Source organism: Neopelma chrysocephalum, unplaced genomic scaffold (assembly GCF_003984885.1).
Source record: "Neopelma chrysocephalum unplaced genomic scaffold, ASM398488v2 Primary Assembly neopelma1_22b, whole genome shotgun sequence".
NCBI classification, from domain to species: Eukaryota; Metazoa; Chordata; class Aves; order Passeriformes; family Pipridae; genus Neopelma; species Neopelma chrysocephalum.
Window position 1 is genome coordinate 27,865,419 of NW_020897690.1, and position 12,839 is coordinate 27,878,257.

General features: G+C 37.3%; 1 protein-coding gene across 2 annotated transcripts in view; it reads right to left on the reverse strand.

The window, feature by feature from the left end:
* Positions 1–1,120: 1,120 nt before the first annotated feature.
* DROSHA (drosha ribonuclease III) overlaps positions 1,121–12,839 on the reverse strand; it is a 71,624-nt gene continuing 59,905 nt past the window's right edge. For both annotated transcript variants that reach the window (XM_027682060.1, XM_027682070.1), the window contains 6 exons: positions 11,620–11,761; positions 10,586–10,668; positions 10,370–10,473; positions 8,569–8,661; positions 7,707–7,753; positions 1,121–4,558 (listed from right to left, as the gene is read on the reverse strand). In XM_027682060.1, the coding sequence (XP_027537861.1) occupies positions 4,428–4,558; positions 7,707–7,753; positions 8,569–8,661; positions 10,370–10,473; positions 10,586–10,668; positions 11,620–11,761 (600 nt within the window). In that variant the 3' untranslated portion in view covers positions 1,121–4,427. The remainder of the gene's footprint in view (positions 4,559–7,706; positions 7,754–8,568; positions 8,662–10,369; positions 10,474–10,585; positions 10,669–11,619; positions 11,762–12,839) is intronic.

The window sequence follows — 12,839 nt, forward strand, 5'->3', positions numbered from 1 at the left end:
TTACCCATCACTGCTGCATCATTTCTGGACCACTGATGTACGAGCTGCTTCTGCCTCCAGTGAAAGTTCAAAATTTGTCAGCTCAAGACTCTGTCCTTTGCTAATGGACTACTTTTGAAAAGTCTGCTCTAAGCAGAAGGTTTTATTTATTTATTTACTTTTTCTAAAAAGGTGTACAAGCAACCCACTGTTTGGGCTCTGGCTTCTCATAGGAGAGTCACCAGTTCTACAGATCTTGATCATTGTTTTCCAATCTTCCACAGCAAAAGGGGATGAGGGTGACAGTGCCTGCACAGCCAAGTTCTTTTTTCTCCCTCACAGACCTTCCAAGGCATGTCAAGAGAAACACAGCAGACCTGCAAAGAAGATACTAAAGACACAGACTAAGGCACCCACTGGATGAGATATCGTTGCTCTACTACAGATACCGTGAGGCCTGGACCCAAGGGAATATTTCATCCTAGTTTTCATCCCTGAGCAATTGAATAAACAGTACCTTATTCCCTCCACAAAGGTGCTGTGAAGAGCTTGAGGCATTCAGGTATGATTGTACTGTAAGTCACAAGTATATGACTTATACCCTTATTCATGAAAGACTTTGAAATCCTTTTGAGAAATGCAGTGAGGATTTAGAAAAAGAGAAATATACCTAGTCAGCAAGATTTTCGGTGTAATTTGGTGCTCCCTTTGTTACCTGCAGCAGGCAGGTGAAGAAAAGGGCCTCTAAGGTAAACCTGCTCCCTGATGGATAGGGAAATATGCATAGCTGGAGCATCTAACCTATTTAATCTTAGGGTTTGAGAAAGAATGTGAATCTGTGAAGTGTAGGGTTGGATAGAAAGGGGGAGAAGCAGGGTAGGATTTATGGGTCACAGAAATTTCTGTTGCAGCGCCATCCTCATCAAAGACAACGCAATGGTAAATGATATAGATGATCAACTCCCTAAGCTCTTACAGGGCTTTACAAACTTCCACCAAACAAACTTTTCACAAGTGAACCGCTTACTTCATTTAAATATGCAGCCTGTATAATCAGAGTCTTTGAAGTAGGGAGACAGATGATCAGGATTTGCCTTTTGATCTTTCCAAATTGTTTTAGCAAGTAACAACTATGCCTGAAGTCTTTCCTGGGAAACTTTATTAGCAACGATGTTTACAACAATCTTAGAGACCAAGGTTCTCTAAGTATCGCTGTTAAATAATCCTCCAAAAACTGAAATCTTACAAAGCAAACTTAGGGTCTACAAAGAACAATAATGAACTTTATGTAAATTCAATTAAAATCCCTAATCAAATCAGCTACAATTCTATTAAATGCTCTGTACATATTCACATTAAAAATAAAATAGAAAAAAAAAAGTGCTTTCACAGGATCTGTTGGATTTATGCAGCTCTCAGTCTTGTTCTCCATTCATCTACTTGTACCCAAACCAAGTCAATGCATCTGGCATGAGAACCTCTAGATCAGAACAGATCAGGCTCTGGAGCAAACAAAAAAGAACCTGACTTTATCAGTAAACCAGAAAGCCCTTCACATTTATAAAAAAGCAGCCGAAGTTGCCTAGTTAAAAGCTACAGCTGTCCCACTGATTAACATGAGAAAAATAATAATTTTTATCAAAGGCAACTTACAGAGGCTTCCTCTCCTTGGTGTTTGTTATAAAGGACTGTGCTCACATTACACAATCTATGCATCTCCCGAAATTCACAGAAACATTCACAGCCACTGTTTTTAGACAGTGCATACGCAGAAAGACAGTGCATACACAGAAAGACAGTGCAGTTTTAACACAAACAAAAGGAATATGAATTTTTTTATCTTGTGTTTTCTGTCCTCAAGACAAGGAGAACAAAATTGCTTCGGACAATTTTCCTAGTCTACGCTTATACAATGAAAAAAGGGAAGATAGCCTGCTTGTTGAAAACATGGTTATCATCCATATTTTGAAGAAGTCCTAAAATTCATTAACTGCAGTAACTGGAATGCAGAAATTGTTTTAAAAGTTCATTTTTTTCAGGCAATTTCTGGGTCAAAGAAGAAAAAAAGAACAGTTCTGGGTTCCTCCCCTCAAAGAGCCTATCTGATAAATTCAATCTATTTTTATGAAAATGTTTATGAATAAGCTTACAGTCTTCTTACAGCTGAAAAGTGAAATGTTGTATAGGACAAATTAATGTTAAACTATGAGCTGAGAATTCCACTGGGGTACTTTGGTGATATCAGATATGCTGAGAGGAGGCATTTGCTAAGAAACCATACACCCGAAAATGAAGTCAGTGCACTTTCTACTCATTAAATACATAAAACTGGTCACAGGTAAGAAGGAAAAATATAATAATGGTATACACAGTTACATTTAACCCTCATCACCACACCATTTCCACCGCTAGAAGCAGATGGGTGATTTTACAAAAGCACTTGAAATACAAAAGACTTAAGGACAGGGGAGTTGCTGTTGCTTTTCAAGCTTGCTACTAGTGAGAGGCATTTTAGCTTTTTATTTACAGACTGAAGCTATAAGAAGTTACAATCACTTCTCAAAAGTCAAATGGCAGCAGCATTCAGCAGAGAGCAGTTCTTTGCCTTCATCTCATTGTTTTTATCTCTTCTTTTATGTTTTAATGGTTTATTATCACTCCCTAAATTACAGAATGTGTTTATTTTTTTTTTTTTCTCTCATCCTCTGAAATGGATTTAAAGCACCAATCCATCAAGAAAAGGCAATCACAGAAGTTGGGAGAATTGAGGTAGTGCTGCGGGCTCAGGTTTTAAATTCCCCTCCACATTTAAGTGCATCTCACATTGCATGTGTACAAAAATGTGCGTATTAAAATACACACTGATTAGCTCAGAAGTGAAACTTTGGGAAGATATTTGGGTAGTCTGAATTTTTCAGCTTCATTTGTGTCTACTTTGGCACCTGCAACAAAGTGCTTTTGTGGATAGCCATCACACACCTACAGAAACATGCTTCAGACAATTGCCAAATTAGTTGCTTGGCGTAGTGTGGACGTTGGGCAAAAGTTTTCTTCCATGAATCCCTTTGAATTCTTTGGGCCAGACTCGTGCATCCATGCTCATAAAACTGCTCAGTATCTTAACACGTAATTCTATGTTACACCAGAAAAGATGCATAAATGACTTGCCAAAAAGGATCTGAAGCAGGAAGAAAATGCAGCTAAGGAAAATAAGGATTGTATCTGTTTCAGTTACCAGAAAAGAAAGATAAAAAATGACTACACAATATGTACTAAGGGACTGTTTTAACTGAGAACCCAGCATAATGGAAATGAATGGCTTGAAGCAGGTAAATTTAAAGTAAAAACAATGCACCAACAGCTACAGTGAAGCTGGTAATGAGTGGGAAAAACCACCAACAGATAATGGATTTTAATTTCTGGTGCCACTCAGCTTTTATAGAAGAAACATCTGTCTAATACAAGCCACAGACACCAAAAATTCAAGGAAACTGTGCGACTTAAAACTGTACACCACCTTTGAACTACACTTTGGGGACAAATTCTGTCCTCCTTTTAATAAAAACCATTTTCAATGAACCTATCTGGAACAGCACCTGTAAAGAGTTTCTAATACACTATTTCACAGTTATGGTCATACTGGTATCTTCTCGACAAATTAATCCATTAAAGTAGACAGCAGCCTCATAGAGCGAGAAGCCAAGAAAGAAATTAAAATTGTAAATGTAAACTCAGTACATTCTCTGCAAAAACAATTGCCATTCTCTTGCTTCACAATTATCTTTTTCTTCAAGTTTTATGACACTGATTTAAAAACAAAAACCCTCAGGCTTACACACACACCTGTCTCACATTCCAGTGGATTCCAGATGTGGAATCCACTGTTTAAAGCAAAACTATCTCTTTTGCTTAAAGTACTGTACCATTTTCTGTAAAAGGACCTGAAGTTTACAGGTCTGATTTAGCAGAATCAAGCAGTAAATTTAGCTGCAAAACCTAAGTTACGTACATGCTTAAGTGCTCAGCTGAATTAGTTTCTCATATGACTTTCCTCCTCCACAGCAGAATTCATGCAATAACTTTGTTGGTCACTGACAAAACAGCACTTGGACATAGGAGACAACTGTTAAACAGCTTTTCCTCCTAAAAGATTTTGAAATTAATACTTTATTACTTCATACAACACAGTAAAAATAATAAAAATAATCCAACAACTTTTCATAAAAATTAAAAAGATTTAAAACTAAATCTTATTAAAAGGCCAAACTTAAAACCAAACTAAAGAAACACTATATGTGCACACATTTTTTAAAGAAGAGATTACACTTTTCTTTTGATATCAACAGGCAGTCTTCATTCACCATCTGCAAGAAAGTAGGTTAGGTCTCCATAGGCCACAGTCAGAGTTACTAAGTAAGTAAATATGCCACTGCTGCTGTGCCCTCCTTTTATTTCCTTGCTTCTTCAGTCTCCTCTGGCTCTCTCTCTTGATGCTCTCTTTCCCACCTCAATTCTTTCAACTCTTGTCTGTACTTCCGTTCAATGAACCGTTTCTGATGGGCCATCTGGGGAAAGTTATCTGATACATGGAGAAATATTTTACATTAATAAACAAACTGGTAACACAGAAAGTCTCAGCTCTTTTTCTTTTTTAACTTTGATGAGATTAGAGGCAAGGGAGAATAATGTTATTACCATTTTCACTCATTTATTTCTAATAATACATAGTAAACCAAGACTGTGTCATAGGACTTTGGTTTCTTTATGATTTCTTTACATCTGTTTCCCTGGCTACAAAGCACTGCCAAATCTAATACACTCACAAAAATAAAATATAAAATCCTGGTATAGCAACATAGCCAGGTATTACCTGGATTTTACATTCTGTTCCCTTAGCAACAGGTGGTCAATACTGAAAAACAAATGTGAAACTACTGTCAATGCTGTCAGAGGTTTTTGTCTTGTTCTCTCTCCAAAAAGTATGAGCCACCAGTTCCAAGCATTGTACAGATGTTTCTATTATTTTTATTATTATTTTAGACCACACAGAATCGACTTGATGCCCCACATTATGGCAGGGATCCTAATGGGAAAGTAATAGTGCAGCAAGATGGAATGCAGTAAAATCTGTTCCTGAAAAAGTTAGTATTTGGCTGTGTACCAGAAGACAGCCTTAGCATAATTGAAGAGCAGGGATGAGTGAAGACTGGCTAGAACAGACTGGACAAGGCTGAGGTGATAGAGGAATAGCTGGGGAGGTGGATGCTTCTGCTTTCAGGCATTTTGTCAATTGGCTGCTATGTATGTACATGTTAGAACCAGGACTGTAAAAACAGCTTATGTAATTCAACAGAATTGCTCTAAATTTAGTGCACTGCTCACAGAATATGATGTTTTCTGCATGACCAGGGTGCTGACATTCATATGTGTCTGTGCTGCAGAGACCTGCACCCTCCAGCAAGTCAGAAAGCAAAGAGGTGACACAGGATGTGACAGGCTGCAGTAGCTGGTAAATCCTGCTGGGATCACACAGAGTTCTCGGATCAGCGCTGGCTACCTATCTGTGTCTGAGATGAATGCAAAAGGTTACTACACTGACCTTTAAAGCCATAAACAAATTTGGCAGATGCATTGGCAAAGGACTGCTCTCTCTCTCTCTAGTTGGCTATGGAGAAAGAATTCAGCTGAGGCTCCTCAGGGAAGAGTACCTTGGCACCAAGCTTTTTACTCCTTTTTTTGGGTCCCAGGCAGCACAGATTTGTTCAGGTGGAGAATATGGTGCAGAAGCCACATAAACTGCAGAAGTTTGCTGTAGAGCAGAATAACTTTCTACTGCTTTGTTTTACTGGTCAGTGAAATTTGTGCCTTTTATTATATATACTACAGGAATAAAAGGTTTATTCATCGGTTATTTGCAACTTGGGCTTAGGAGGGTATATTTATTTAAACCAGAAAGCAATCTAAATAAAATTGTTTTTCAATTGCTGTTGCTTTAAAAATACTAGTGCTTTGTTTAATGGAGTTCTGGGATATTTTGTTGCTCACGTGCACCATAAAATGAAAATCAGATTTCCATCACTGCGCCTGTAACATGATTATTTAAGAACTCTGAAGAACTCAGCTCGGTAGCAACCTGTTTGTTCTAATCTGTTTAGGATGGTAAGAAGGAAATTCATGTAATAAATTCATCATAGCTATCATATATAAAAAAAGTATATGAAAACTACTTGAAGTTAACTACTTATGCATTAAAAAACCCAACAAACAAACCAAATCAAACAAAAAAAACCTCTATTCCACAAACATATACAAAACAGAACAGGTGCCCCTAAAGGTTGTATAACCTCCACCCCTAGGGGTGGCCTAGTGGTTAGCGTGCAGGACTTTCACTGCTGCGACCACGGGTTCAAATCCCGGTCTCCTGGCCTGATGGAGGTCGTTAGCCCTGTGTGGCCATCCATCTATGAGAAGGACACTCTAAACAAACCTACGTCCTGAGGACCTCACTGCCATTGTCCAAGCTTGCTTGGCCCCGGCAGATGAACCTTAGGATTAAAGGGTGGGCTCAGTTCAGCGCAGGCTGTGTCTCACCTAAAAAATCCATTGCGCAGGCTGGAAAGGTAAAAGACCTTTCCCCAAATCTTCGTTCGTGAAGATGGGCCATTATTATTATATGCAGCGAGTGAACCTTTTGTATGTCTGCAAACCATTTAAAATTAATTTATTTTTCATTCAGTCTTACATATTGTATTAGATCTTCAGCTATCCAAGTATCCTTCATTTCTTCAGTCATTCTATTTGTCAAATTTACTGATGGTGAGAAGTATATGCTTAGCAGATGTATATAAAAACATTTCTAAATTACACAGATTCATTGTTTTCTGAAATTTTTAAGCCCTTGAATTTCCAGATGCAGAAATAACAGATTAAAAGCCTCTGGCATCTGAGGAACTGCATGTCTTTCCTTTGAATCAAATGCAAAAAATGGCCTCTCCATATTCCTCTCAATAGAGAGTTTCTGCTGCACAAAATGCTTGTAATCTATTCACTTACAGCACATCCACACCTGGCACTTTAACCCACCTGACCAAAGTTAATTCATACAAGAATCTTACATACATTCATATCTGAGACTCCATTTCAATGAAAGACTGCTCCCATGTTGGCTATCCAGCGCAGAATTTAGAGAGATGTATACACAGATCCCTGGATCTTTAGCTGATATTACCCCTTGTTCATGGATAAATATCAATTTAAATTGGTTGAGAATCTGCCTGTTAGATTTTAACCTAGTCAACTGATAACCTGAGATCAAATTTTATTTTCTAAAGTAGTATTTTCCTCCTCCTCTAAATTAAAGGGTGAGACAACCACAGTGTCTGGGACTATGCAGTCTTTTTCCGCTGCATACTTAAGCACAAAAAATCTCTATGAATCTTCACTGCAGAGGGTTCCCTCAAAGTTGCATCCTCTAGAGTTGATCAGCTCTCTTTATCTTCTCTAGTTGAGCAATTCTCTTTAACAAGTACCTGTTGGTATCGTATTAACTTCAACTGCTACAAAACTGTCTTGAAAGTACTAAAAGGGAAACCTAGTGCTTAGAAGCTGTCAGTATTTAGCATATGTGTTCTGTTCAAAACTTATCCCCCACAAAACCTGCACCTTGCCTCACTAAAGAATGACAAAGTAAATTATAAATTATTTTCTTTGCTATCCAAATATCTTACATTTTTCAAGTGCATCCATTGCAGCTCCCATTTCTGCTTGCTGAATACTGCGAAAGCCAAACAAAAACATGTTACATGAGATCTAAGCTGTATAGAATTAACTAAAGTTTCTGACAAGGTGGAACACTAGCTACTCTTGTAATGAAACTCAGTGGATAACCAGCAGCTAGTAATTTCCAGAGTGTATGATATATCAGCCTTTCCATAAATATGTGAGAAACAGTACTACAATCCAGTTAGAATGTTTTTTAAACTTAGATCAATAACACTAACAAAATATTCTAGTCCATTCTTCACTAAAGCGTTTACTTTTATAATTGAGAGAAAAAAAGGGAAAAAATCACAGATGTGTGAATGCTAAAAAGCCAGTGATATTTTTATAACAACCACCACCAGATTTGGTAGCAGAAAATAACGCGAGGTCTTTGAGGCTCATGGTTGAAATCTTTGCACACTTAAAACCATTCCAAAATGCCTAGAAGTAATAACATAAAAAAAATATCCATGATAGTGTTGCACTTAAATTGCCAGCATAAGCTGCACAGTAATCCAGTAGCAAATCCAAAGGTAGCCACTGTTTCCTGGAAGCTGCTCTGCAATTTCTAGTCTGAGAGCCATGAATCGGCTAGCATTGCTAGCCACCTTGAAGGCAAGTTCCCAAAAAAAAAAAAAAAAGCTTAAGACTCAAAATTATACAGACATTACAGACATTGAACCCTTCAGGTATTCCTGAAGCAGAAAAGTTTGAAGAAGGCTCTACAGCTTTCCTTTTCTAAGGCAAACCACACACTTGTCATCTCCATGGCTAGTCATTTTGTATACCACCACACTCTAATACCATGTGATTAATTTTTCACTATACCTTGGACCTTTACCGCATCCTATTCTTTCCCCTTTGAAGTACACAGCTACTGTGTATGTCCTGGCATGAGAAGGTCCCACTGTCTGCAAAGTCCTGAAAGAAGAAATATTTTATTAAAGCAGGAAGTATTAAAAACCATAATCTGTTTGTGGCAAAACATCACCAAACTTTCAGTCTGGTCAATATATATAGTTCAATTGTGCAAAATGTAGAGCAAGGGTTGAAGGATGCCTGTATAGATTACCAGAATGGTATTTATATCAATCACATTTATTCCTCCCTGGAATAAGGAGCACCATATGAAAATTAAAACTTAATTTAACCTATAAGCAAAAATGCAAACTTATAACACGATGTCTTTAAAAACAGTGAAAAGACTTGTGTAGCTGTGCAACTGCAAATAAACACACCAATATGATTACGTGTGCACTAAAATTTTAGTTACTAAGAGTTTTGCAGTTAGCAAGGTTTTACAAGGCCTTTATATTGGACATGGTAGCTCCCTACACACTGAATTATCACAGTACAAAGAAATTTTCATTCAGCTTTGAAAAGTTAGTCACAAAACAAACTTTCCATTTGAGCTAAAGTCTAGAACATGCATCAACAACCATCTAAAGAGGAAAAGATAATCCCCTAGATGTGCAATGAATTGCTTCTTTTGCAGTTTCTTCCTGCTGTCCAAAATCTCTCCCCACTTTCAGATCGAGTTCTGGCTACTACCTTGTTTCTCTTTAGATGGAGCACGAATTTCACAACAATTTTTAAAGTATCTAAATAAAGTACTCTATCTATTTTCTGTACACTGTGACAAGAGCAAATAAAACCCACCCTGAATTTAAAACCAATAGTACTGACTACAGTGAAACAGATAAGAAGAAAAGGAATTTAACAAGATAATAGGAATAACAGTGTATTACTAGGTCTAAGCTGTACTATAAAAATCAATTTATCATCATGGCAAAACAAAACAAAGATTTGGTACTTGATACTAGGTGGTTTTTACAAAAATCGGGTGTTGTTTTTATTGCATTCATGTCCCTCACTCAAAGAACCCTCATAGAGAGACACTGAGGAGTCAGATCTGCCGGGCAATGGTTGTAGTATTAAAGCAACAGCACTTCTGAAGTGCACTGTTTGTCACTATAACTGAACTGCTACATTTCACTGAAAACCTTACTTCAGTAAATGTGACAAATACACTTAGACTATCATTCTTCCTATCTTTTTAATATAATAATCACAACAATACAAACTTTGAACTTTACGGATAGCCTTTATCTCTTCTTTTGGCGGCTAACATTGCACCCATTCTACATTAATTGAATGGATATGGATGCCATACACGATTTTAGGTTTATTATTGTCTCTTTGAAGCAGCTATTACACTGTTTTACAACTGAAAGAGAGAATGGAGATCCATCCCATCCAGCTTCAGGCATCTAACTGAGATGTACAAGTTAAAAGGTTCACTGCTCTGAGCTCTATTACTGAACAGGAGAACATATGTGGGATGGATTGCACAGCAAAAATGTCCAAAATCTGTGTTGCCCTTCAGTGCCTGACTGTGGATTAGAAACTGTAGAACGTAAAATGCTTACTAATTCTTCCTTGTAATGGCTTAAAACACCTAAAGCCTAGAAAACACTGGTTCAACAATTTCCATCTTCAGACAGAGACTAGAGGGCTTGGATAACTACAATAAACCCAAACTACGGGAAAAATGTAGGGTGACTGATGACATCTTCCTCCATATACAAGACTTATAATTAGCTGGTATCCATAAGATGCCTGCTCTTACTTGTAAAGAGGAATGTCTGGCTCTTTTCCTTCTGTCCTGAGAGTCAAGCAGCACTGTTGAAGCTGAGATTTAGGATCATTCCAATCTTGATTTAAAATAAACTCCTGTAAGAAGTTCGCAGAGATGTTTTACGATTGAGAGATTGTGGTAAGAGTCTCAAATGCAATAATGTGTTAAAACATAGTGGCAGAAAAGTAGGAATCTGACTGATCTTACCTTTAGCCGTGGAAAAAAGCACACGTTCATGAAAGTGTGAACATATTCCAAGTCTTTATCAATGTACAGGGCAGCAATAAAGGCTGGGGGGGGAAAAGGTACTGTCACTCATCTAAGGAGAACATTAGAGGCTTGCACTTTCAGAAACAAGTATCTCTGAGTACTTTAAAGCCATATTCAATTATGTTTCACAGCAGTGATCCGATGAGGGTATTAACCTGCATACTCAGGAAAAAATCAAGTTGACCAAGAGATTAAGTGATTTACTCAAATCCACCCAGTCATTTAAAGTGCTAGAAACAACACTCAGCTCCTAATCTCACATTTTAACCAGCAGACCATGGATACTTACAAATAAATCTCTGTTGGGTACCATTAAAAAATCTAGATATAAATCACTCCTGTTTGTGTGCTATTTCCATTTGCTTAGAGGATTTGGCAAAAGCCAAGTGGTCTGAATGCATCGCAAAACATATCAAAATATACAAGATAGGGATTAACTTTCTTAGCAGAATATTTATCACTGTTTCCACTTCCTTTAGAAAGAAGGTAGCACAAACTTCAAAAAATGGACTAAAAAGAATTTAATTTCCACATAGCCTTCCCTCTTGTGGAATGATTGTTTTAAAACCTCCCAAAACGCAGACAAATGAACCACAGCAATATTCACCTGCTGAATGAACTACTTTGTCTTCCAACACTGACAAGAACATATTAATTAAACAATGAAACTGCTAAATAGCTCAACTCAGATTACAAACTTTAATTTTCAAGACATTCTTTTGACCTGGTCACCGTGATCCCTCAGTTTCTAAGTTTTCAGCTTTCTATCTGCAATTATGCCTCTTTCATGCTTTCATACAGACTTGAAAAAACTATGCTAGTGTTCAAAAAGCTGGCTTTCAGAGGTATAGGCATAATTCACATGAGAATGTGAACACACATTTTTAATAGTGGTTTGGGTGATTTCTAATGGCTTTCTTAAGCCCCAAGGAAAAGGAAGTCACTAAGTTGTTATAACCAAATTAACTCACACTCCAAGAGATCAGCCAAAGTCTTAGTTCGAAGAGTTACAGGTCTTTTTGTCTTGTCATTAGTGATGGCAAATTCTTGCATACCCAGCTCTTCTGCCACCTTGGCCTGTGTCCTGTTGTTCACCAAAGAACTTCTCAACAGCTGAAACAGAAAGAAGTTTCATTCAATGGTAACAATTACAAATAGCAAACTATGAAAGGTAGGGAGAGCTGGGGAGAAAAAGTTACTTTTATCCTTACAGTCAGTCACTTTTCTCAGTTTATTGACATTTTGTTTCAGGACACCTCAAGTGATTTACATTAACACACACACGGTCATTCTTTCTACTGCCAATTTTTCCTTCTGTTTCAATTCTTCTTACCAATCTTTATTTATTCTATGAACACACTACTTCTGGATATATGTCCTGCATTTAAAATGCCTGCTTGTGAGCTTCTTTACAATTATATAGCATATCTTCAGGAGTCTTGTACTTTTTCAGCTAATATGCAGTTTTCTAGTTTAAGTAATGCACAGTTATATACATTTTTCCACATAAAGTGTAAGTAAACAATATTCTGGAGTCTATGGAGCAGTCCCCAGTGTCCACCAAATAAGAAATAAATAGGCAGCAATTAAAACAAATACACATCGAAGCAAGACAGCGCTGCATGTACTATTTGCTCTACCAAAGGCAGTACAGCTGAGCCAATGCATCCCTCACAAGGATCGCCTGTAACATTTTCAATGTATGAAAATGTCAGGGATGCCTGGTTCTCTAGCAGGGTGCCCCAAAATGCTTAACCTTGGCTGTAGGCAGATTGCTTAAACATAAAGCTCTGCCAAAGATATAATCCCAAACAGCTTAAAAGAGTGTTTTGGAATTTTTGGGGTTTATACAATTTTCTGAACCCCTGGCAAGGTGAGCTTTGTTTGTTTGCTTCTTTGCTTTAAATGAAACAGCATTAATTTAAGAAGTTAGAGGTATTACAGGAGGGGGTTGAGAAGTAAAGAATGTCTTTCTTTTCCACTGTTTATGTGTAATCTAGAGTTGAGACTCTGCATACACATTTTTTCTCTCTTTGTCTTCCATATCACATTTGCTCATCTTATTAGATTCAACTTATATTCTACCTGGCTCCAACCTGTCGACTGAGCTTATGAAAAATCAAGATTTATTTGCTGTACTTGATACTTCATCTCTCACAACAGATAAATAAAGAACAGTATGTTCATAATT